A 26,286-nucleotide genomic window follows, 5' to 3' on the forward strand; every position below is an offset into this window, starting at 1 on the left:
TGCTTTCGTCAGAACCGAGACCCTGACCAGTTCCCCGCATCCTGAAATAAGACCCCAGGAAGGAGAGACAAGACACCAGGGGTGCTAGGAGGAAATTTTAATGTTTTCTTACTGCTTTATCAATGTCATGGAAAAAATACAAAGTTTAGAGTCTAGAACTGACCAGGTAGATTGGGAGGGTTGTGTGTGCTGCAGGCCAGAGGCATGGTTCTGCGGCTCTGTCAATGCCTACCTACATAGGAGCACCGGTCTGGAGCCCAGTGAGTCTTTCGGGGTCAGGATCTGGGAGGACTCTGGAAGCAGAGCAGCCCATGGCAGGGCACCAGCCTCATCTGGCCAGAATCCTCCTGAAATTTAGCTTGCTCTCTCTTCAGATTCCTACTAGCTATACTAGACCAGGAGGTGGACCAGTCTGCTCCTAGCACAGAAAAGTAATGAGCTACCATTCCTGGGGCTCAGGCCCCTGCTTCTATTCCTGTTCTGGGCAGTCACAGGAGCCGAGCACAAACAGATTGCTGACCAACAGCCAGGAGGGATGGCGCATGCCTGTAACCTCAGCTCCTAGGCTAAGTGAGGCTTGGCTGTGAGTCTGAGGCCAGCTTGGGCTACAGAGTGTCTATGTCTCAGAAAGCAAACAAACAAAACACCACTTTCGTTAACCTGGAATTCAAACTGAATATGGTCTTGTTAAGCCTGGCCCATAGCCGCCCTGGTCTCCGCAGTTGGGAGAGGCTGAGAATGGAAGGAGACCCTGTCCCCCACACACAGAGTAGGGCAGGGGGAGGGAACCACCCAGTCAAAACACAGCTCACACTTCGGGGAACAATGCATTATTTAACAATCACATTCCAGAACTTTCCTATATAGTCCTTATTCAGCTGTTAACAGCTATGGAGGTGGGGTTCATGGGCAAACACTGGTGGCGGCTGCCCCCCCCCCCCCCCCCCCGATAGTTCAACCTGGACAGGGTCTGTAGTACCCAGACTTGAGTAAGCTAACAGGCACTGTGCCACCAAGACAATCTCGCTAACAGGATTATACTCTCCTGGTAGGGGATTTTGATACCCCACTATTCAGGTTCAAACATAATAACAACAAACAAACAAATACACCCGTAGGGCAGAGCTAGCCCTTCCTGTTCCTGTGTCACTGAGGAAGGGCCCCTTCTTGAAAACCCAAGAAGCTGGGGGCTGGGGGAGTTCCTTCTGCCCCCCACCCTGTCCTGGCCCCTGGGAAGGACTAGGTTTAGTGTATTGGTTGAGGCTGTCCCCTGCCCCAGCTGAACCCAAAGAGCACCAGGCTTCCAGTGAGGAGCCAGGGGTGAAGGAAAGAAGAGCCTGGACGTATGACCACCCGTCTCCTGCTGCATATACCTTCCTGGTAGGCAGCAGACATCAGGTGAAAAAAGGGAGCTAAGTGTCCATGACCCTGGAGAGAAGGCCACACTTGGCTGCCCTACCATTGCTGCAGAAACACAAACTAACGTCTGGCATCCATCCGAGGCCAGGCTGGAAGCAGGGGCCCAGAGAGGGGAATGGATTCCTGCTGGGACACTGCTGTCCCAGGCTGCTGTAGTAAAGGAAGGTCAGGTCCGAGTCCGGCCATCAGTACCCATGCTACCTCCCTGGCACCCCAATCCCCGAGGTCCAGGGTCTACTCCAGTATGAGGCTCTTAGCTGCACCTACATAGGAAGGTCAAAGGTCATAGTGAAGGCGGCAGCAGCAGGGAAAAGATGCAACCCAGAGTTGCGGAAGCTACTGTCAACTTTCTGTCCAGCTCAAACTCGGATCTCATCTTCCTCTTCCTCATCCATGAAGGAGAATTCCTTGTCTGGCTGCCTTGGAGCAGCAGCCCGGGCTCTGTCTGGGCCTCGGAAAGCTGGGCTGCGCTCCTCCAGGACGCCTGAGGTGCAGCTGGACAGGGAACTGCTGTCCCGAGTGGTGTGGCTCCCCACACTGCGTGCTGAGCTGGGGCTGGGGGCTGCTGCCGCCCACCCGTCATCCTCCAGAGCATGTGGGGGCAGCATGGAGGCCTGGTCCGAGCTGGCCTTGCTTTCCTGTCTTCCTATAGGAGGAGCTACCTCCAGCAAAGGGGGAGCCTGGACCATGCTGCTAGGGCCTTCTTTGTCACGGTATCCGCCACCCTCTTCCTCCTCTGGGTCCCACTCATCCTTGTCCATGATGCTGAGGACGTCCCCCAGCATGGAGGGCCCCAGGTCGATGTGGAAGGACATAATGGACTCAGCATGTTTCAGTCCATAACTGGCCTTGGGCACAATGGGCAGATCTGTCAAGTCCCCAAAGGCCTGCTCATCAAGGAGTGGGTCAGGAGAGTGGGGGCCTGTGGCCCCATTCCGAGGGGGACCCATGTCCCCAGAGCCTGTCTCCTGGCCACCATCTCCAGCATCTATCTTCTTCACAGGGCTGGATGACAGGCTCTTGGGTAGCTTGCTGGACCCCTTCTCAGTGGTTTCCTTCTCATTGAGCTGAGGAAGGGACATGGCATTCTTGACAAACAGTGCTGAGTCCCGAAGGGAGCCCAGCATGTCTCTCTGCTCCCGGTCCCCTCTGGTCACCGACTGTGACCGTTTACTGCCCCGGAACTTGCGGGACAGGAGGCTGCGTTTAGAAGATGAGGAGGAGGCCTGCTCATCCAGGGACTCACCGTCAGCCTCACCCGCCTTGCTAGTGAGAAAGGAGGTATCCCCAAAGGCATCTCCAGCCCGGCCCACATGCATAGTGTGGCGGAAGTCACCCAGAGGGGCACTGATCATTTCTGCTGTGAGGTCCACACGAGAGCGGCGCTTGGAGTGCACAGAACTGGACACTAGCTGCTTGAGGATGGGCATCGTGCTGGCCGGGAGGGGAGGCGGACACTCCCAAGGTAACAGGCAGGTGTGGGGTCAGATCTGAAGTCCAGCAAGCGCAAAAGGTAGGCAGGTAATCAGAGGGCTGTAAACAGAGAACAGGAGGCAAGTGGTTAATACAGACTAGCCTCACAACGTCCACCCACCGAAGGACTATCATCTAACCCCTGACTTCCCATCAACAATATTGGAGAACTGCCAGCGGTGAACTTCCTAACCCTGCCATTCCTTCACCCATGCCTCCTAACATGGAAGAATATTTATAATTGGGCTAGAGTTTGGGACCAGAGACATATTTTCTCTGACACCTGAAAGGGAAATAATCTCCCCAAATTTCGCACCTCCCGCCCCCCACCCCTGCCTAAGCTGGAACATTGTTTGAACAAACCGGCTTAAAGGGCAGTTACAGTCACAAAGGTACTGAAGCAGGTAGGTTCCAGACAGCTGCTCTGCAGGCCAGAACTTCCTGCTGTCTAACCTGGATCCCTGTGGAGCTGGTGGACACCTCGGCCTGAGTCAGAGAGAACGGAATGGCCAGCTGGCCAGGCCCAAATGCTGCCTGTCATTTCCACACATGTGGGCGGCTGGCCGGTCTGGCTCTCTTTCTGAATCAGAATTGGGGTGGGGATGCAGGAACCAAGAGAACCGTCTCCCTGGCCTTCCAGCTCTCGTGGGGTGTCACACGCATGATGATTCCCGCCGGTGACATCACTGTGAGGCCCCAAGCTCTTCCAGAGACTCGCTCTGTCTCCCATCCCTTGGGAGGATGAAGCTGGGGGAAACTCCCTCCTGGTTTATCGCTGGGGCCAGAGGGAGATGGGAGTTTAGATGACTTTCTCTTGGGATGTGCAGGACCCTGGGTGACTAACTAGAACCCCAGAGGACAGCACAGGGAGATCTCAGTTTACAGCCTAAGGCTAGAAAGTGCAGTGTCAAGATCTCAAGTCAGGCCCTTTCTCCCCAGCAGTTTCTGCCCAGCAGAGCCGGGCAGGATGGCAAGAGATGGAGCTGGGTTCCCCAGATGTCTGTCCTCACCCTATCCTGACGACAGCTAGACAGCTAAGTCTTACCAGAGCCCACTTGTCCCACTGCAGGGCTCAGTGAGGCCTGGCAGGCTCCGGCTGCTTCCGCTGCCCCATGCCAGGCCACCCAGGCCACCTGTCCCTACTGTTGCTTCACTGATCTTCCTGCCTGCCCCACTCCTCTCTCTCATTCTCACAGTGACAGTCCCCTCCCTGACATCACTGCCACCCACCCTTCCCTTGCCCTCTCATTCCACTCTTGCCCTTGATACGAGGTGTCCTCTTCCAACACCCCACCATCCGGTGCCACCAACGACCTCACAGGAGGACAATGCCGCCCCAGGACGGTCTCAAATGCCAGCGCTCGTCCTCCAGGCCACCTGCCTCACACAGCAGTTTGCATGTCCCGTCTCCTGAGGCACCTGTTACATCATTCTGTCCCTGACAGCTGGACTCTAACCTTCCTGCCAGGTTACGGGCTTCCAGAGGGTTCTACAGGTCTCTGTCCAACACTGCTGAGTCACACAGTCGGACTTCAAACATTTAAAGTGTGGCCACCAACCACCCCAACCTCATGCAGTTCCTCAGTATCTCTCCCCTCCTGCCTTCATGTCAGCCCCTTTCAGCCCACAGCACATCCCCGGGGCTCGCTTGACCTCTCTATGCCCTCTGCACCTCCCCCTACATTCTATTGTAGAATGGCTAATGGCTACCCCCACCGAGAGCAACACCCAAGCAATCTCACGGCAAACACACACCAAGGGAAGCCAGGCACACGGGCAGATAGGTCTGCTATACAGGTGACCTGGGCCAGCTTGGAGTCTGGGAGAACCCTGAGCCAAAATTTGAGGAAAACTCTTTCGCCTCACAAAAAAGGGCTGGGGAAACGGCTCCGTGGGTCAAATGCTTGCCACTCGAGCGTGAGGACCTGAGTTTGGATCCTCAGAAGCCATGTAAAGCTAGATGTCTCTGCATCCTCGCACCTACAGAGAGATGGGAGGCAGAGAAGCCGGACACTTGGAGGCTCGCTAGCCTGGCCTACACAGTGGTCACCAAGAGACCCTGTTTCAGACAAGGTGGGAGGTTCCTTTATCCTCCACACATGGACTGTGGTGTGATGTGTGTGTTACACCCATTTTCTTTCTAAGTGTGTGGGGTGTATGTATGTCTGTCTGTTTACTACATACATGCGGTGCCCACACAGGTCAGAAGAGGGAGTTGTATCCCCTGCAACTGGAGTTACAGCTGTGAGTCACCATGTGGGTACCGGGAATCAAACCTGAGTCCTCCGAAGAGCAGCTAGTGCTCTTAACCTCTGAGCTGTCTCTCCAGCTCCCCACGCCATTAGAAAGAAAAGGCGGGGGGGGGGGGGCAGGGGGAGAAAAAGGGAGGCATGATCTCTGTCATTAAAATGTGATCCTGGTGACCCCCCTGGTTCCTCTGCTGCCAGGTGAACAAAAGGTTCCTCATATAGCATGCTACACTCCCACACTGCTGGAAGGGACATCCAGGCTCGTCCATCTTTCGGATGAGAAAGCAGGGTCACTGAGGTGGTAACTCAGCCTCAGCCGGGTTCACACCCCAGGGAGCAGTGCCAGCCCAGGGCGGGCACCTGCTCAGGCTTCCTCCTGATTCTGGGTCCTTTACCAGAGCTCTGCTCGCTGCCCACCACCATGGAGTGAGTGCCTTCCCTACCACTTGCCCAGGAGGTCCAGAGAAGGGAGACTTCTGCCATCTAAAAACAGTTGTATTATTCTAGGGTGGCCTGAGGATGCTTGAGGACAGTCAATCTTTTTTTTTTTTTTTTTTTTAAATTGGGGATGGTGTTGGCTAAGTGGCAGGGTATTCACAGCACCCCTGGTCTCTGCTGTTAAGATACCAGCAGCATCCACCCCCCAACCATGGCATCTAAAATGGCCAGGACACCCACTTCCTAATTCTCCAGGAGGAAAAAAGGAAAACAGGAAAGAGGTAGGCGGGGCACCCAAGATCACAGTGATTTGTGAAAAGGCTTCACTGTAAGTCCAGGAATCCCCCTCAAGCTTGGCCAAACTGTGGTTTCCCATCTGAAGAGCTCTTTAGCAAGAAAAGGTGGGGGAACCCCAGGCTTGGCAGCCCAGGATTCTCCAGAGATGCCCCCACAGGCACCCCGCGGGACCAAGTATCCAGACCATAACAGAGGGAAGGGGAAGCCTTCATCAGCTCATTCCCCAACACTACTTTGCCAGTAGGGCTATAGAAAAGAGAGAGTGGGGACACAGTGAAAATCAGTGTGACACTCCACATTCATGCGTGTCATCCTAGGCCAGACCCAGTGCCCCGTCTCTGCCTCCTGAAAAACAGTGACAGGTCTTCACAATGCCATCTGCTTCCAGTGATCTTGCTCCAGAGACCAGGTACAGGCTGTGTGGCTTGGGATAAACCATTTTCAGTATTTAGCAAGAGTGTTTAGAGTCCCCAATTCTCCCTCCACTCCAGTCGTCCGGGTGAGACGAGGCCCTGTCCTCTGGGTCTCAGTTTGAGCACTGTGACACAGAGCACGCAGCACTCTTTAAGGTCAACGAAAACTCAGCCAATACGCTGTCTGAAGTGTTGGCTTCAAGGGCCCAAGCAGCAGTGCGCCACCCAAGCTTCTAACAGACAAGGGTTTGGAACTGAGGAGGTGGTCAGGGACGTTAGGGGGAAGCAGAGGGAAGGGCCTGCCTGGGGCTGGCCCTGGAGGCCTCCATCTCACTTCTGAAAGGGATTGGACCAGAGGGGCTGTGGCTTTGGGAGGAGTGTTGCTAAACACCGTGACTCAGCTCTGGGGACGTGGCTAAAACAGGCTGCCCCATGAGACCAGGTGGATAACCCATCCCACCCAGAGGCCACATCCCACTTTCCTGGTAGACCATGGAAACTAACCAGCAGCTTGCAATGCTCCCTAGTCCTCTTGAGCCTTGGAAGGCAAAGCTTTCTGGAACCAGCACTTTCTCCCAGGCACCATCTATAAGCCCGTCCACCAACCCCACACACAGCTCATTCAGTATCTGGGAACACAACACAGTCCTTGCCTGGACCTGTCACCACCCTCCCTGGCAGGATGAACGGTGAAAAGCACCCTCCCGGACTGGCCAGCAGACTGACAAGCAGGTCAGGCAGCACCAATGTATTCCACTCTAAATGCCCAGGTAGTAGCCTGTCCCTGGCATCCCAGCCCTAGGCAGGAGCCAGAGCTACGCTGCTCCCGAGACAGCCAGGCAGGCCGGCCTCCCCCTCTGCAGCTGACCGGAGGCTCACCCCCGTCAGTATACAGAGTTACACATGCTTCAGTGCCTACCACCACTGCCAAGGGCAGCCACGCCCTGTCAGTCCTTTCCTGGTTCTCCGTCTGTTCTCCATCTGAGACCAGCTCCAGGCAATGTGGCCAGATAGAAAAGGACACTAAGCATGGTAACTTTAGCCCCTAGCTCAGATGGATTGGCTGCAAGAGGTTTCATTTACCATTCATTCATCTGCTCACTCATTCACTTACTGTGTTATTGCAGACCCCAACAGTACTCACATTCAGCCGCCCCTCTGCACTTCCAAGGGCTCCTTCTTGTGGTGGTATTGTGTTCGCCAAAATATTGTGCACCCTAATAAACTTATCTGGGGTCAGAGACAGAACAGAAACTAGATACAAAGGCTAGAAAATGGTGGCACTCACACCTTTAATCCTAGCATTTCAGAGGTAGAAATCCCTCTGGATCTCTGAGTTCAAGGCCACATTAGAAACAACCAAGCATGGTGACACACGCCTTTAATCCCAGAAAGCGAGCCTTTAATGCCAGGGAGTGATGGTAGAAAGGAAAGATGTATAAGGCGTGAAGACCAGAAACAAGCTTTTAGCTGGTTAAGCTTCAGGCTTTCGAGCAGCAGTTCAGCTGAGAGCCATTGGGATGAGGACAGAGAAGCTTCCAATCTGAGGAAACAAGATCAGCTGAGAAGTTGGCCAGGTGAGGTTAGCTGTGGCTTGTTCTGTCTCTCTGACCATCCAGCATTTCACCCCAATAACTGGCCCTGGGTTTGATTTTATTAATAAGACTCTCTAAGATTCCTGCTACACCTTCTGCACCCGAAGACTGAGCCAACCACAGTTTGAAAACCTTTTGCAGGGGATAAATAAATCTACAGCTGCACCAAACATGCACAGATATCCCTTACGATTACTGTGAACAAGACTGCACAGCTCCGTCAACCATTCCCACGAGTTGTGTGTGTACAAGGAACCCAGAGCCTACTTGAAGGACATAGGAAGACATACACAGGTTATGTGCACAAAGGACTCAAACATCCAAAAGGATTTGGATATCTGAGGAGTCCCAGAACCAGTCACCCATGAATACTGAGGTATGACTGTATTCTTCCAGGACCCGAAAATAGGTAAGTGAAAACAGCACATTATTATTCCCAAGACACACACACACACACACACACACACACACACACACACACACAGTGGGGAGGAGGTGTGTGTGCAACAAGGGGACTGGGTGATGGGAGGATGTGGAAGTGGGGATAAAGGGGAAGGGCCCTCTGAGGAAGGGGCGCTGTGAACTGAACCCTGAGCAACCAGGAGGCAGCCAGTTCAAACCTGGGCAGGCAGAAACCACATGGCATGTGCAAAGGCCCTGGGGTGGGAACACACTTGCAGTATTTAAAGGACAGAATGAAAATCCATGTGGTCAGAGGACAGGCCAGGTGAGTTTTGTCCTCAGTGTTGAATATAAACCAATGACCTTGGGAAGTTCCTGGTGGCATTAGACCTGGAAGCCATGGGGGAGGGGAAAGAGAAATGCAGTCTAGATACTTTTTCTGGAGTTTAGGGCAAGGAGGAGGCAAGACATTACAGTGGCTGGGAGGATCCAGGGAGACACATCCTGAGAGTGTTTCAGAGTTGTGGCCAACAGGAGTTGATGACGGTCCCACGGTGGATCAAAGGGCAGCCTTCAAGGGGACTCCCGGCATCCTTTCCAGAGCTGAGTCATGCCTTTTCCCACAGGGACAATGCTGTACCTGCCCTAGGCGGAACTTAAGTCTGTCCAAAGATGAAGCGTCCAAATGTCCGGTGCTTCTTCACATATCTCAGGGGCAAGAAAACTGCCACAGGCCACACCTCTCCCAGAGACACTAGCAGCTCTGGCTTTTGTCAGTAGAGAAAGATCTGGTAACCTCTGGAACACTCACTAGCCTTTATGAAGTGACGACAGGGAGAGGCGAGGACTGGGGGCAGATGACAGACAGCAGAGCTGTGGGGGCTTTGCCACACATGGTTAACGAGGAGGACTTCTAGCAGTCTGTGCCAGGGGTGTGGCTGCAGGAGATCCTGGTATCTCAAAGTCTGCTGTTTGTACAAGGAGCTTGGGATGTACTGACTTAAGAAAACCTCTGGTCTGAACAGTCATGATTCCAAGACATAAAAGCTGGGGATGGAACCATGAACAATCACCATCGTGACATCAGGACCCCCACTTCCCACACTGTGACAAACATCTCTCTAAAATACCTGGGTGGGGTAAAGAATCAGGCTTTGAGAGATGGGAAAGTCACGTTAAAGGACTCAGCCCAGACCAAAGGTTGAAGCCATGTTTTAATTCCTTCTCCAGATTCCATCTGCTAAATCAGAGGTGCACAATATAAAAAATGTGGAGGTACCATGTAAGATACACCCACCTAAAGTGTCCTTTATGTGTACACAATTCTTTTGTTGTTGTTGTTGTTGTTGTTGTTGTTGTTGTTGTTGTTTTGAGACAGAGTCTCACTATGTAGTTCTGACTATCCTGGAACTCACTCTGTAGACCAGGCTGGCCTCGAACTCACAGAGAACCGCCTGCCTCTGCTTCCCATGTGCTACGGTGAAAGGTGTGTGCTACTATGCTCAGCTCTGCATCTAGGTTATGTGCAAACTGCCAATTACTTACTTACTTACTTATTTGTTTGTTTGTTTATTTATTTATTTGTCTTTTAAGAAAATAAAATCAATAGATGGCCAGCCTTCTAAATCTGTGAATTCCCTGGTCAAATTAAAAGTGCTCAGAAACAGGCTAGGGAGATGAGTCAGTGGAGAAGAGAAGGCAATAGCTGTGTGTGTGAGGATCTGAGTTTGATCCCCAGCACACATGGGGTGAGGCAGAGATGGGCAAATCCTGGGAGCTCCCTTGTCAGGCAGCCTTAGTGAGACCCTGTCTTGTTCAATGGTCAATAGCACTGGCTGGGATGCCTGGTTTTGATTCCCAGGACCCACATGGCAGCTCACAACTGTGCTCGCAACTGTCCGTAACTCTAGTCCCAGGGGATCGAATCCCCTCCTCTGGCCTCCATAGGCACTAGGCATGCATATGGTACATATACATATATACACACAAAACACTCATACATATAAATCTAAAAAAGGTTTTAAAAAGTAATGTGGAGCACTGGAAAGATGGCGGTTCAGGAACAAGCATGGCATCCCAAATCCAATCACAGAAACCCATGGAAACGTGGAAGGAGAGGACCAGCTCCACAAAGTAGTTTGCTGACCTCAGACACACTCACTGTGACAAGTGCACACCCCTCCCCCACCCAAGCAACCATCAAATACAGACACATGTACAGACTAATACACTAACAAATAAAATTAAGTTTTCGTTTTTTTTTCCAAGTGGAGAAACAATTAAGGAAGACATTCCGATGTCTACCTCAGCTTCCAGACTCATGCCCAGGTGAGCACACCCCTTCTACTATACACACACATACTGAACATGTAAAACCCCAATCCATCTTTATTCCCTAAACAATATAACACAACTACTTTCATAGCATCCACATCCCATTTGGTATTGTGGGAATCTAGAGTAAAGTGCTCTGTGAGATATGCACAACTATTAGGCTGTCACACGGACGGAAGAGACTTGAGCATCTGTGAATTTTGGTATCCCGGGGGGACCTGGAATCAATCCACTGTAGACACTGAAGGGCAGCTGTCACGGTTCTGGTACGTTCTTCCCACACTCGTAGATTTTGTCACGTAGCCCAGAGATGGGGTGGGTACTAAAATGTAGCGCCCTGGGGTCACAGAGATGATCCAACCCAGTGGCCCGGACCAGGCTGTAGAGAGGGTGGAGATAAGGACAGGTGACTTGCCAAAGGTCACAGAGTTCAGGGACCCAGGTGGTACTAGAGCTCACATCTCTGACAATCTGAATGTTTTCCCCAAGTAACACCTGCGATTGGGTCACCAACAGAGCAAGCTTCGACCTTCCTGTGTCTTCTAACAAACTGTCCAACGTAAGAGCCAGGGGGACAATTCTACAAGGCAGGGGGTCACGGCACTGATCCCAGAACTGCTCACATCCCGAGGACCTCAGGACAGGGTGGCTGAGGGGCATAATTCAGCCACCTCCACATCTGGAAACAGACCCCATGGAACTGTGTCAAAGGAGGAAAAAGTCCCAAGTGCACAAATATTCACTGTCAAAGCCTGATTCACAAGAGCACAGGCTGGGGAGAACCGGATGCTTAGCAGGAAGGGGCGGGCTGAGAAAATGAGGAAGCATAAGGTCCAGGGACTGCTGCGAAACCATGAAGGGTGAGGGTGGGGTGGGCCGTTTGTCCAGAGGCCATGGAGCCACATGAACAGTTCCCAAACAGCAGGCAGTGGCACTCAGGGAAAGGGGGACACATAGCCAGCCAACTCCACTCAGATAAGCACTCACTGAAAAGGTTGAAAGGACAGAGGGAAACCAAGACAACAGGCTGGGTTCAAGAGGAAACTGGCCAAGGCCAGGTGTGGTTTTAATCCCTGCACTGGGGAGGCAGAGGTGAGTGGCTGAATTTGAGGCCAGCCTGGACCAGACAGTGAGATTCTGTCTAAAAAAAAAAATTCCCTGGTGTGTGTGTCTGTGTGTGCGCGCGCGCGCGTGCGTGTGCGTGTGTTAGATATGTGTGCTATGGGACACTAGCAAAGAATGACTTACAAGAGCCAGTTCTCTTTTCACCATGGACAACTCAGGGATGCAACAGGTCAGCAGGCACCCTCACCCTCTGAACCGTCACACACACACACACACACACACACACACACACACCCTTAAACATGGCTTCCAGGGATCAATCTCAGATCCTCCTTCTACTTTGCCGACTGAACTATTTCCCCAGCCTCTCCTCCCCCAAAGTTCCCTTTAATGTGGTGAAGCTGCTTTTAATAATAATAATAATAAATCCCAAAGCATCAAAGGCTTAAGGAAAAGACTTTAATTTCAAAACAGCTTTACAAACTCTCCGCTGTTAGGGCTCAGCATCTGCAAGAACAAGACATCATCAAGGGCCAGTGCCTCTGCACAGCCATGGGCTCCTCTCCCACTGACATCTGTCCCGCCTCCTCCCCCAGGTCACCCCCAAGATTCATGTTTTATGCTAAGTGTCTGGGAGCTGAGAGTGGGCAATCTATACTATAAAGATCTAGATGCTGGAGAGATGGCACAGAAGATTAAGAGAGGACCCGGTTCCATTCCCAGGACCCACATGCTGTTCACATCTGTAACTGCAGCCCCAGGGGATCTGACGCTTTCTTCTGGGATCCACAGGCATTGAATGCACTTACATGCATGCAAGCAAAACACCCATACACATAAAATAAAAGAAGATATAAATCTGTAAGTATGGATCCATATGCTCTATGCTAGATTAAATAGACTTACTCCTAGATCTGTATAGATCAGTCACCTGTTCCACACTTCCCACCCCCAGAGAGAGAACTCACTCCCCAGCAGCTGCTTCCTGGTGCTCAAGCCTTCTTGGCAAAGAAGGTGACTGGTAACAACCATGCCCACCCAACAGAGACTGGCTCCAGCCAGCATCACCGGAGCTCTGAGGAGGTCAGCTGCCCACAGGACAGCCTGTCAAGAGACACTCCAGGCAGGTGTAAGCCCAGCTTTTGCTCCTCCCACACCCAGCTTGGCCACCCCAATACCGTGAGGCAATACTGTGAGACAAGAGGGGAAAAGAAAAGGGCAGAGGTCACTCAAGGGCGAGGAGCACAAGGTGCTCCCTTCAACTGACCATGCGCAGAAAAATTATGGCTGGCAACTTTATTCCCCTTACTGGGTACCTTCAATGTGTCTAGCACCGGGGTGGGAAGAACGGACATGTACGCATCTGCACCGGGCAGGAGAGTGTCATGATCACCCCTATTTTACAGGAAGGGGATTTGAGGCTCTGGCAGGTCAAATGTCCTCACTCCCTCTCATAGCTTCTAAACCAACCAATTGGGAGCCTATCTCTGGCAGACCTTGGCACACATATGCCTGGAGGGGCTAAGGAACATGGGCTTAGGGAATATGATTGGGATCAGAATTCACTTTACCAACTCCCTGATTAGAAGTTTGCCCAAAGGGACAGCTGAACTCCATGACTCCCAAAGTCCTACAGAGAAGACAGCAGAAAGGACCCATCAGAAGCCCAGGTCAGATGTCCCCTGGGTACTTAGGAATGGGGTCAGCACAAGGCTTAGCTTCAAAAACTTCTCCAGGAAGCCCCGACCCAATTCTGATCCCAAGGAGGAAGATCAGAATCCTGACCCAAGACAGCTCTTTAGTCCTCAGATCCTGGCATTTACTCCACCTTTCCCAGAGGCCAGCCAAGCCAGGCCAACACTGCCCAAGCCTAGCCAGGGCACATCCTACTTCCTAGAGATAAAAATCCTTTCTTTGACGGCTCCTTCCTGGAAGGGAAAGTGATTGAGGCCCCAGACATCCCCCTGTGCTTTCCACAGCTGCACTGGGATGCACATGGCCTGGCCATCCCTGCTTGTCGGGGGAGGGGGAAGGGTGGGGTGAGGGCAGCAGGATGCTGGAGATGGGCGGCACTAAGTCAGCCAGGGCAGGGACCACAGAGCGAATCAGGCAAGGAAAAAGAGCGGTTCTCTATACCAGAATATCTTCCCAATTCCCGTTTTCTGCCACTTCTCTATGGGTTGTTTTATATTTTTAAAAGATTTTATATTTATTAGCCCGGCAGTGGTGGAATATGTGGTGGTATTGTGTTCCCAGAAATATTGTGCACCCTAATAAACTTATCTGGGGTCAGAGACAGAACAGCCACAATATTAAACATAGAGGATATGCAGTGGTAGCACACGCCTTTAATCCTAGCATTCCAGAGGCAGAAATCCATGTGTTGATACAGCCAAGCACGGTGACTCATACCTTTAATCCCAGAAAGCGAGCCTTTAATCCCAGGGAGTGGTGGTAGAAAGCAGAAAGGTATATAAGGCGTGAGGACCAGAAACTAGAAGCATTTGGCCTGGTTAAGCATTCAGGCTTTTGAGCAGCAATTCAGCTGAGAGCCATTGGGATGAGGACACAGAAGCCTCCAGTCTGAGGAAGCAAGACCAGCTGAGGATCCGACAAGGTGAGGTAGCTGTGGCTTGTTCTGGCTCTCTGATCTTTAGGTGTTCAACCCAATACCTGGCTCAGGTTTGATTTTATTAATAAGACTCTTTAAGATTAATGCTACAGGCATACACCTTTAATCATGCCTCTAATCAGAGCACTTGGAGGCAGAGGCAGGCAAATCTCTGAGTTCAAGGCCAGTCTGATCTACAGAGTGAGTTCTATGGTAGCCAGGGCTAACAGAGAAGCCCTGTCTCGAAAAAACCAAAACCAACCAAACAAACAAAAAACAATAAAGAATTTACATGTATGTATCTGTATGCAATTTTGTGCAGGTGCCCATGGGGCCCAGATCCTGGGGTTATAGGCAGTTGTGAGCCACATGATGGGGGTAATAGGAACAGAATTTGAGTCCTCTACAAGAGAAGCAAGTGCTCTTAACCCCCAAGCTATCTCTTCAGCCTCAGGTTATTAAAATACTCCACACCTGACATCCAATACAGCGGCCACTGGTTGTGTGTGGCTGCTGAGCTGGTAAATGCTCCACATGGGAGGCTGGGAAGGCAGCTCATTCAGCAAACTACTCACTATGCAAGCAGGAGGTCCCGAGTTCGGATTCGCTAGCACCCACATAAATACCCCGGCAGAGTGGCACATGCCTGTAATCCCAGCGCCAGGGAGGCAAGAAAGTTCCCCGTGTCAAATGGGTGAGCTCCAGGTTCAGTGAGAGACCCCGTCTCAAAAATAGAGTAGACGGGCTAGAAAGAGGGTTTAGGGGTTAAGAGTACGTAACTGCATCATCGCCTCACCCGTCTGTAATTCCAGCTCCAGCTCCAGGGGATTGGCTGTCTCTGACCTCTGTGGACACCTGCACTCCACGTGTGCACATGTTCACACACAATTAAAGGAAATATATTAAAAGTATAATGAGCCCTTGACTTTAAAGCTCACATACTCTGCGGGGCAGTGCAGATCTGGACGATCCCCCTTGTTACACAGGCAGGACCTTGCACTGCAGACCAGGAATAAAGCCAGCCACTGTACCTTCTGGGACGGAAGGCACTCCTGGGCTAGTACATCACAGGCCACTTCAGATGTAGTCCTAACCCCGTGAGCATCCGTCCAGCCGGTCTCTCACAAATGTTTTTCTTTGGTTAGACTCTGTAACTTCTATTTTTCCTGAAAAAATGCCAGCTTGAAATTATTTCTGTAAGATTGGTCGGGGGGGGGGGGGGGGAATCACTTGTTTCTTACTATCATTCTGTTTTCTGGATGCTGTGCCGTGTGGCAGTCTCGGCAACACAGGGTGACAGTGCCCAACATCGGACACCTGTGCCTGCCTTCCCTTTGTCTCTCCCAGTCTCTGTCTCCTTTTTTGATTCTGTTTTTATGTTTTTGAGACAGGGTTTCTCTGTGCAGCCCTGGCTGTCCTGGAACTCACTCTGTAGACCAGGCTGGCCTAGAACTCAGAGATCCGCCTGTCTCCGCCTCCCTGGTGCTGGGATTAAAGGCGTGTGCTAGACAGCCTGGCCTCTGTTTCCTCTTTGAGACAGGGTCTCACTATGTAGTCCTGACTGTGACTGTCCTCAAACTTGCTACACAGATGGGCCTGGCCTCAGACTTGCAGCTCTCCTCCTGCCTCTGCCTCCTGCAATGGTAAGTATGCACCACCCCAGGCTCTCACTGAACTGAAACTTTAAAGTACAAACATAACCTCTCCTTCCAAACCCGAGGTCTACCTTTCTTTGGTTACTAAGTGTGGGTGTTTTTTAGAGATGTAGTATTGTCGCCCGTACCCTCTCTTGGAAACTGCTCGTTGAAGCTCTTTGCCCATTCCCCCATTGGCAGGAGTGGCTTCCCGTCTCCAATGGACTTGCCTGGTATCTTGAAATCCTAGACATATTCTGCAAATATTTTGGCAAAGTTATCATATGCCTGTTTACATTATGGTGATTTACGTTTTGCCAAGTGCCTCATTTGTATGTGGTCCAAGCTGCTTTGTGTCTTCTGGCTTTCATCTCACCAATCAAAGACTTCTACTCCCGAGGGGGAAAGCTGAAAGTACGGGCAGATGCGGTGCAAACTACTCACAGGAAACAAAACCCCCAAGAAATACAGTAAAGTGCACATGTCCGTGACCTCTCCCCGAGTCACTACAAGAGGACACAAAGACCAGTAACAGGCAAGTGCCAGGCCTGGAGCCACCTGCCTATGATCCCAGCTTCTCAGTCTGAGGCGGCAGGAGGACCACAGGTTCAAGAATAGCCTCATTTATGTGACAAACTCAAGGAAAACCTAGGCAATGGAGTCGAGAGCCTCTTTTCAACATTAAGTCAGGGAGGGTTACAGCTCGGTGGTAGACTGCTCACCTGGATTGATCCCAAGTAACACACACAGTAGGCAGTAGTATATAAAATGTAAATACAACATCATAGCATAAATAACAGTAAAAAACAAACAGAAGCCACCAAGTTAGTGAGGGTTGGTGGTTCCCACCTGCAATCTCAGCACTGTGGAGGTGCGTGCAGGAGGATTGAGGCAGCCTGGACCATAGTGAGTTCTAGGCTAGCCTGAGGTACAGAGCAGGATGCTATCTGGTTTATGTTTGTTTGTTCTTTAAAAAAAAAAATCTGGAGCCGGGCGGTGGTGGCGCACGCCTTTAATCCCAGCACTCGGGAGGCAGAGCCGGGCGGATCTCTGTGAGTTCGAGGCCAGCCTGGGCTACCAAGTGAGTTCAAGGAAAGGCGCAAAGCTACACAGAGAAACCCTGTCTAAAAAAAAAAAATAATAATAATCTGGGTGTGGTGGGGGATCTTCATGACTTGGAAAAAAAACACACACAGAGAAAAAGGACTGGAGGGATGGCTCAGCAGTTAAGAGCACTGGCTGCTCTTCCAGAGGACCTGGGTTTAGTTCCCAGCACCCACACTGCAGCCCACAACCATCTGTAACTCCTCTTCCAGGGGGGTCTGACGCCAGGCCACCTTGGGCAATGTGCAGACCTCTGTGTAGGCAAAACATTAATACACATAAAATAACAAAACTAAGAAAAAATAACAGCAACAAAGAACAATAATTTTCCTGAACTCTTATAAAACCAGTTTTGTTGTAAAAATGGGCGGAAAGTAACTGAATATGGCTTTATCAGATACGAACTTCCTCCTGATCCTGCGCAGCTGTGGGACGGCTTCCACAAGAGCTTTTCTGTTCCTTGTTCTGCTGAGTTCTAACCATGCAGAACAGATTCTGAGTATCCAGCAGGGAAGAGACCTCGTTCAACGGCTCCTTCTAAAACTATCTTGGCTTTTCTAACCTGTTTATTCTTCCATCTGTATCTCAGAATAAGGAAGGGCTGGACACCGTCCACCGGTCATCCCAGCACTGGGAAGGCTGGGACAAGAGGATTCCAAAGTTAGGATTAAAGTTCTAGGCCAGCTTGGGCTACAAAACAGGAGTTTGACCTCAAAAGACAAGAGGGGAGGGGAGAGAAAATCTTGTCCCACCTGCAACAATTGCCATTACTTCACAGGACACCACAGCAGACAGAGAGCACTTCCTCTGCACCTGGCATCCCCACGACACCCTAAACCTAGCTACCCAATATGGCAGCCCCAGCCAGGAGGGCCACCGAGTGCTTAAGCTGTGGCTAGTATGACTCGGGAAACACATTTTTAATATCGAACTCAAGTTATTATCAGGTTAAATCAGATGTGTGGTTCCTTTATGGGAAAACTTCAGCATATTGGGAAAACCCAAGTGAGGGACTCTGTGACTGTAAATGTTATGAAATCCAAACACTGATCAAATATTTATTAAGTTTGGCATTCAGACTACAGTACACTGTTAGTGTGAGAGACAGGATGCATTCTGAAGCTTCTCTCTCTCTCTCTCTCTCTCTCTCTCTCTCTCTCTCTCTCTCTCTCTCTGTCTGTCTGTCTTTGTCTCTCTCTTTCTTTTTCAAGATAGGGATTCTCTGTGTAACAGCTCTGGCTGCCCTGAAACTCACTCTGTAGACCAGGCTGGCCTCCAACTCACAGAGATCTGCCTGCCTCTGTCTCCTGAGTGTTGAGATTAAAGGCATGCACCACCACCTCCCAGATAAAGCTTCTATATCTTAAAGAACAACATAAAATACACCACAGGTAATTTTTGTAAGTTTATGTATTTATTTGAGATGGGGCCTTACTATGTAGCGGGGCTGGCCTAAGAACACACTACGTGTAACAGGCTGTTTTTGAACTCACAGAGATCAGCCTGCCTCTGCCTTCCAAGTGCCTCACCATGTCCACTTATTTTTTATTTTTGTGTGTGGCCAGAAGAGAGTATTAGATTCCTCCTGGAGCTAGAGTTACAGTTATTTGTAGACTGCCCAATGTGGGTGCTAGCAATCAAACTGAAGTCCTTTGAAAAAGCAGCAAGCGTTCCTAACTGCTGAGCCATTTCCCCAGCCCCACCACTAACCATTTTCAACAAATATGTGGAAATGGCAATATTTTGGGTGTGGTGGGTTAATTGAAAAATTCGCCCTTATTTTTAAAAAGTTTTAAAAATATGGCTATTAGAAAAACTGAAGTTATGAGCTGGGGGTGGGGTGGGGTACATGCCTTTAATCCCAGCACTCAAGAGCCAGAGGCAGGCGAGCATTTTGAGTTCGAGGTCAGCCTGATCTACAGAGAGTTCTAGGACAGCCAAGACTACATAGAGAAATCCTGGCTCAAAAAACAAAACAAATGCTTTGTTTACAGAAAGTCAGTTATGTGTATGACTGGCCTTATATTCCTTTACTGGGGGAAGGGGGAGTGGTATTCAGAAGTGGGCACAGAATCCAGGGCCTCACACATGCTAAGCGTATGTCCTACCACTGAGCTACCCTCAGCTCAGCATTTGTTCCTATTAACAGCACTGTCCTACAGTTACCGCCATTAATTGTCACATTCTCTATTGAGTTTAGAGATTCTTCATCATCTCCATCATACAAATATCCCTGCCTCCACTAGTGCTCGAGTACTGGCATCATAGGTGTGTGCTACCACGTCCCACTCACATTTGCAGTCCTTAACAGTGTTTATACAATTCCCATACCTGAGCCAGGCTGAGAAGTCGGGGAAACACAATATGGCCGGGTTATCAACCCTGGAGTTGCAACAAAGGAGGGATCGCAGTCTACTTTGGAATCAGGAGTGGTCTGGAATGATGCCTCCCAATGTTGGTCTGATCAACTGACATCTAGGATGTGAGATGCTGCTCCCTAGCCTCAGGGAACCAGCCAGACCCTGCACCAGGTGGTCCTCTCCCCAGTCTACAGGTCACAAGGAGTATGAAGTAGAGCAGACCCTCCAGGTCCCGATGCTGCATTCTCATTACAGATTTTAGTACTTAAGGTCCTTCTGCTGAGCATCTCAGACACCAAATACCATGGTTCAACACCAGCGTCTCCATCTCCTAGATAAGAAAGTTGAGGCTCAGAGAGCCCAGTGAAGTCACCCAAGTCCCACAGCTCCTAAAGACAGAGCTGAGAGGAGAATCTAGATAACTCTCATGTTTTCCACTCTGGTGTAAAGCATATCGGAGGTAGTGGGAGACTCATAATCACGATCAGGACCCAAGCCTTGAAGAAGAGATGAGGACCACAAGGTGCTGAACACCCATAGGAAGCCCAAAGCTTCATAGACAATTTCTTGTTAAAAATCTCTAAGACCAACAAGATGGCTCAAACTGGTAAAGGCACTTGTCACCAGGCTTGATGGCCAGAGCCCACAGGGTGGAAGGAGAGAACTGAGCACATACCCATGCCTTCTGACCTCCACAGTGTCACATGTCCCTCCCCCACCCATTCATGTGCATCTCACCCATTCATATGTGTGTGTGTGTGTGTGTGTGTGTGTGTGTGTGTGTGTGTGTGTATCTCGGGGCCTAGAGAGCTAGCTCAGTAGTTAAGAGTATTTGGTGCTCTTGCAGAGAACCAGTTGGTTCCTAGCAAACAAATGGAGATGCACAACTCTAACTCCAGGGGACCTGGCTCCCACTGCAGGCAATTCATACACGCAGGCTAACACTCACACACATAAATCAAAATAAATAATTCTTTTAAAAAAAATCCCCAGTCTGGGTACCTCATTTCCTACCATTCCAGAGAAAGTCGATTAATCCTAAGAAACAGACAGTGGGGCAGGGGGACGCATCCTTCCGGGAGCCCTTGTGAGCTGGGAATTACCTCAGTCTCTGTGCTCTGCATCCACCTCTATCCTTATTCCAGAACCCTCTGCCTTGAACCAGGGGAAGGAAGCCAGTGGGAGGGTGAAGGAAAAGGCTTCCCTCACCCATGTCCTGGGAATGTGAACTGCCAACAAGGGAAGAGAAAGGAGCCAGGGCCTGGGAGAGACCGGAATCGACAACTGACCAAGGAGCCAAGACGACGCAGAACTGGTGACCCAAGGACATCCGGCAGCTTCACTTGTTTACACGACGCTTCCTGGAAACGTGGGCTTCCAGGAGTCTGCCACCACCAGTGAGGGGAGAGGAAAGGGTGTCCCGTGGGGAAGTGAGCTGTCCCCTTGCGGGACAAGCTGCCGGGGCCTGGAAGTGGCCCTGCTGCTGCTCCCCGTCTCATCTCAGAAGGAAGCCGCTGCACTTGAAACCAGATCCACCCCAGGCCTGGCTCAGTTTCACTTCACTTCTCCTAGGAAGCGGTACTCCACAGAGTGGAAAATACAAGAGCACTGTGGGGTCTTCAGAGAAATCCCCCAATCAGGACGGCAGGTCTTCCATTCCTGGCTCTGGAGCTTGAAGCAAAGGGGGTCAAGGGCCAGAGTCCCCAGATCATAATCTGGCTCACCACATTGAGCTTGCTGTCTGTGCCTCAGTTTCTCCATTAAGGTGAAGATGTAACAAGCTTTAACACATGAAGTATTCAGTACAACACTGTGCATTCAACAGATGGCATGAAGATGACACTGAGATGTGCTCTCGCATATGGTACCCGACATCTACAGGTGTGGGGGAAGACGTCCCGCACCCCGCACACTCAGTGACACTCTAAAGAGTTCAACCAGGATCCGCGGTGAGCCCTGGGCATACGTGCACACATCTAACCCAGCAGGCTCCAGGGTGCTGCGTGAAGCTGACCCCTGAAGCTGACCCCAGAGTTCAGAGTCTGTCCTCACTCAGCATGGCCACCCAGTAGGGGGTCGTGAGGCAACCCTGCCTGGGGCTTCATTCTCCCCTCTTCTTCACCTTTGACCTTTGATGATGCAGGACAGAGAAGGCTTGCCTCCCTCCAATTTCAGTTCAGTAAGGGCTGTGAGCACTTTCAATCTTCCCACGGATAAGAGCAAGGGAGAGACAACCCAATGCACGGAACTTCAAAGAGAAGACGTGCCAGACCCCAGTGGAGAGTAGCCTGCTCCTTTGAACCTCCCAGATTCTCCAGAGAGTCCTCCACACAGGGTACCCCTGGCCTCCCTGTTCCTTCCAAGCTTTTCCTCTCCAAGCCTTAATCTCCATGGACAGAGAGGGAGGAGAGCAGAGGGTCCCCTCTCTGGTGCTTCAGGGTCTGGGCAATGTTCTGGAGAAAGGACAGGGTTATAACAGAACGGGAATTCTGGCAGATGCTTGCAGAGCAGAGAGGAAGTGGTAGGGATGGGGAGAAACAGGGACATAAGACCTGGCTTCCTGTCACATCTCGGAAGATCTAAAACTGGGGTCTCTAGACTAAGTTCAGCTACTGAATGGAGACAGATGAAAGGAAAACCCAGAGATGGCAGCAGGGAGCTGGGGTGGCTTCAGCTGGCATCACCTGCCATCTTGCTAATCAGGGCAGAGGGTGGTGACCAAGCAGCTGTGACTGGGCACCAAGACATACAAGGGTCTCTCTGGCCCTGGCCCTGGGATTAAGGGCAGGGGGAGAACACGAGGTGTGCACACATGACACCCCCAAACTGTTTTCACTTCAGACTGAAAAGGGAGACCTTACCTCAGCTTGGGAAGGTGTGGCAGAGACCAGCAGTCTCAGGTAAAGGAGGCTCTGCATGCCAGCATACCAGCACTACTGTCCTCCTGGCACTGAGCCGAGGCAGCAAGCTAGTGATGCCTAGGGCGCAGGGAAGGGCTCTAGTGTTGCTCGTCTGGAAGGAAGCCCGAGGCTCCAGGAGGCCCACTCTATGCTGGGGCTCCACCAGGAGTAGGAACGTGGGAAGCTAATGGCTCAACTTTCTCCACCAGGCAAGTAGGCAGGGCTGCTTTGAGCCACTGGCCCGTCCCTCCCTGAATGACTGTCCTAGGCCCTGCCCAGAGAGGGCCGACATGGGCTGAGCCTTCCTGAGGCACTTCAGAAGTATTAGCTGGGGTCAGCAGTCAAGGGACTGCTGCTAAACTACCGCTCTAAGTGTCCCCTGGCCCTGGGATGGTCCTTTCTCCCAAGGCTGGGGGGCAGTCTCTGGTCCTTAGGTCAGAAGACCTAAGCAACAGCTCGGGGTCCATTCTCAAGTCCCAGGGTGAGATTGCTCAAGCCCTCTCCACTCCCCAGCCTTATCGCTGGCATCAACCCAACTCCTCTGTTCTTCTGAGGGACAGACTCCTCCCTCCCCGCAACAGGGGCAAGCGCCTAAGTGTCTGTGGAGCTGAGTCTGCGGGATGTCCTAACCGGAACAGCTGGAGTTGCTACTCCACAGCCATCTAGGATGCTGGCTGCAGACCTCCCTCCTCTGCCAATTCCATCCAAAATTCAAGGGGGGGCGGGGCAGGGATAAAGGAAAGGAGGAAGAGAAGGATACCCCAACAGCAAACACCTTGCCTGCCACAGCTGGGCACAGCCTGTCCTGGTCACAGAAATCAGTTTGGGGAGGGGGATGGTCTTGAACCAGAGGCAACCCAGGACCGTTGTGGAAAAGTTCTGAAAGGAGGGTCTGGGATTTCTTTACAGGTAGGTCAGCATCAGACCTCCCCCGGGACCACTGCCTTAGGGAGGAAACCCTCTCTTTGCGACTTCCTGCTTGGAAGCTTGGACTGTCAGTTTCAAGACTGTTGGGCACACGCATAGGATGGGAACAAGAACGGACAGCTGGGGTGTGTGTGAGAAACAAACTGAAGGGGGAGAGGGGAGCTAAAAAAAAAAAAGAAAGACAGAGACCCCAGAAAAGTGGAAGAAAAAATGCTCCAAGGAACGGCATGAGCTGAGCGCATGAGCGGAGCAGTTGTACCTCGAATGAGCAAGGGACCCTGTGAACTCTGAGAAGTTACCAGGGGGGCAGGACACCCCTAAATCACCGCGGCTTGAGAGCAGGTTCACTTTAGCACACCAGCTCCAAGTCCCCCCAAAGACAGGTCCCCATGACCCCTGGGAAGCTCCCCTGCTTATCTCCTATGGTTCCCCATGGTGGGAAATAGTTGAGGGGCAAAGTCCCAGTTCAGAGGAGATAAACCACATTAATCAGTAGTCACACGCGGGCAGCTGACGAGAGCTCCTAGCACATGGCACCCCCACCCTCACCCTCAGCAGGGGCTCAGGCTACCCAACATGGAGGGCAACTCCCAGGACTCTAGTGGATGCCCCATCATTGCCAACTGACCTTGGGCTGCCCAGAGGCCTGGCTCTGCTCCAGCACCCACCCACCCTCTTCCCAAGTTCTGGGAGAAACCTGTAGCAGAGTTCCCCCTGCTATGGGCCCTGTCCTTTGTTCTTTAAAATTCACTCCATCCCCCTGGTGGTCCCCTCCTCCAGCTTGGCCTCAGAAAGGGGCGGGCGGAGCTGCTGCAGGCGTTACTGGAAACCCAGACGGGGCAAAGAAGTTGCGTGGCAGAGGCCCCCTGCCAGGGCCTCTCATTGTTTATGCTCCTCAGGTCTCTGGTCCAGATGGCTGCTGGGGGTAAAGAATGGCAAGTACACCATCCTCTCCCGCCAGAGTAGACAGAAGGCTTCAAAGTACAGAGACGCCCACAAGGACTCTTTCCCCATTCTACTGCTCAACTACCTGGGCAAAGAATGGGAGCTGTGGGCCCAGAGAGGGACGTGGGAGCCGGTCAGATTGCAAGAGGTGAGAGTGTTGGAGGGGGGAGAAGTTCCCAGCCAAGAAGAAAAGAGAGAGCATTGTATTTCCTCTTCTTTCTCCCTGGGAGAAAAAGAAAACTTCCGAAGCCCAGGCCGCAGTATTTCATTGGGCAAACACAAGGAACCTGGTTTGAGTTAACAGAGAGGGAGCGCCCCTCCCCCCTCAGGCACACACTCAACGCAAGTCCTACGGTCTTCTCCCAGGAAGCTCAACCGCCACTCACCCCTCCAGTTTGGGACACTCACCCACAGCAGCCAGGGGACCCCTAACAGGCAGAGGCAGCCCTGCAGGCGACACCACAGACATAGGAGGGCAGATCTGTTCCCCCGGCTGGGGGCGCTCCAGGAATGGGGAGGAGCCAGAGACCAGGACCGCAGCTTCAACGTCCCCAGCGAGCGGTTAAACATTAACCAACCGCTACCTACCCGCCCCTGAACAAGCCTCGAACACAGTGCTCCGGGAGCACCCGGCGCGCGCGCGCAGGGAGCCTCGTCCGGGGTTGCAAAGGGGCGGCCAGCTCGGGCAGCCCCACCCCGCCGCCCGGAGCCTGCGCCTCTTGCGGCCTTGGCCTCCAAGTCTTTCGATGGAGGCGGGCGGGGCGGGGGAGGGAAGGGCTTGTGCGGGCCCGGAGGAGGGGGGAATATTTGTTCGTTAGGCTCCTGCCTTCCAGACGGCTCCTGCCCTCCTTTCTCTCGGGCCGGGCGACACCGGGTGGCGCCTACTGCAATGTGTGTACAAGCGGGAGAGCGCGCGTACACCTCTCTGCCACCACACAAGAACTCGGCTGTTCTTCATGGAGAAGTCTGTGCGCACACGCCCCCCTCGGGGCGACCGCGATTGTTGTGTGCCTACCCACGGCAACACACACCCCATTCCTGCGCGAGGGGGTGGACCTTTAAAACCTTCCCACTCACCCCACCCGGAGCAGCTCCTGTGGCTAGAAGGCGAGTCCTGGCGACGCTGAGCCCTGTGGTCACCCCCTCCTCCGCACACTGAGATTTTCTGGGACACAGTGTGTGGCTCTGGGTCCTGGACACCCAAGATTGCGCCCCTAGCCCCAGCCATACCTACCCCCGCTGGGCACAGAGGGCTGCGTTTGTCAGCGCCCTGCTCCCTAGTCCTCCCCATCCCCGGGGTCTTTCTATCCTCTCCACGCGACCAGGGATCTCGAGCCCACCCAGGCCTCACGCGGCTGCAGGGCCACAAACGGGTGCCCATTGCCTACCTCGGTGCCCACCTCCCCGAGCGCGGGCCCGGCACGGCTGTGCGCTCCCCTCTGTGTGCTTGGCGCCTCGGCAGGACTGGCGACCCATGGCAGCGCCGGCGTTTGTTTCCTCTGGCTCCGGGCTCCGGGTGTGCTGGGCGCTGGGACACTCCCCTCCCTGGCTCCTCCCAGCCCTCCCTCCCGTACCCCTCCGCGCTGACGTCACGCCGCCACAGCAGCCAATGGCTGTCCCGGAACTCAACCTGGCTGTTCGGCCTCCCAGGTTCAAATCTAAAAGCCCGAGACTCCCCCCCCCCCCCCCCCCAGCTCCTTGTGGGGTAGCGGGAGCTGGTCCTGCTCCCAGCGGTCGACCCCCTCCACATCCCCCGTGCTCTGGCGCGTAACCAGACTTGGGCTCCGCAGAACCAGGAGCACATCCCCTCCCCAGGGCCCAAGAGAAGGAAGGCCCTCTCTAGGCTCTTCCAGTTTTGAACAATGGTAAGGAACCTACTCCCCACCCTGCCCAGAAGGCGTCCCTCGCGCTCCCACCAACTCCCTCCAGGACCAGCTACCCACTCCTGGACCTGGGACTGGCGACACGAGCAGGAGTGTGGGCTCCGTGGCTTCTGTGGATTGCGTCTCAATCTGGAGCGCGGGGGGATCAGGCCCGCCCGAATCCATACCGGATTGGGCCGTGGTAAGGCTTCAGCAAGGTGACCTGGCTGTGATCTCTCGCCTGGCGACCACGGGCAT

The 26,286-nt window shown here is 52.5% G+C and overlaps 1 protein-coding gene across 1 annotated transcript; it reads right to left on the reverse strand.

The window, feature by feature from the left end:
* Nucleotides 1–942: 942 nt before the first annotated feature.
* Cdc42ep4 (CDC42 effector protein 4) lies at nucleotides 943–24,790 on the reverse strand. Its single transcript, XM_059272065.1, has 2 exons — nucleotides 24,575–24,790; nucleotides 943–2,952 (listed from the first exon to the last, which is right to left on the reverse strand). The coding sequence occupies exon 2, from the start codon at nucleotides 2,847–2,849 to the stop codon at nucleotides 1,779–1,781; it is 1,071 nt and encodes a 356-aa protein (XP_059128048.1). The 5' UTR covers nucleotides 2,850–2,952; nucleotides 24,575–24,790; the 3' UTR covers nucleotides 943–1,778.
* Nucleotides 24,791–26,286: the final 1,496 nt, after the last annotated feature.

This window comes from Peromyscus eremicus, chromosome 8a, assembly GCF_949786415.1.
Source record: "Peromyscus eremicus chromosome 8a, PerEre_H2_v1, whole genome shotgun sequence".
Lineage (NCBI taxonomy): Eukaryota > Metazoa > Chordata > Mammalia > Rodentia > Cricetidae > Peromyscus > Peromyscus eremicus.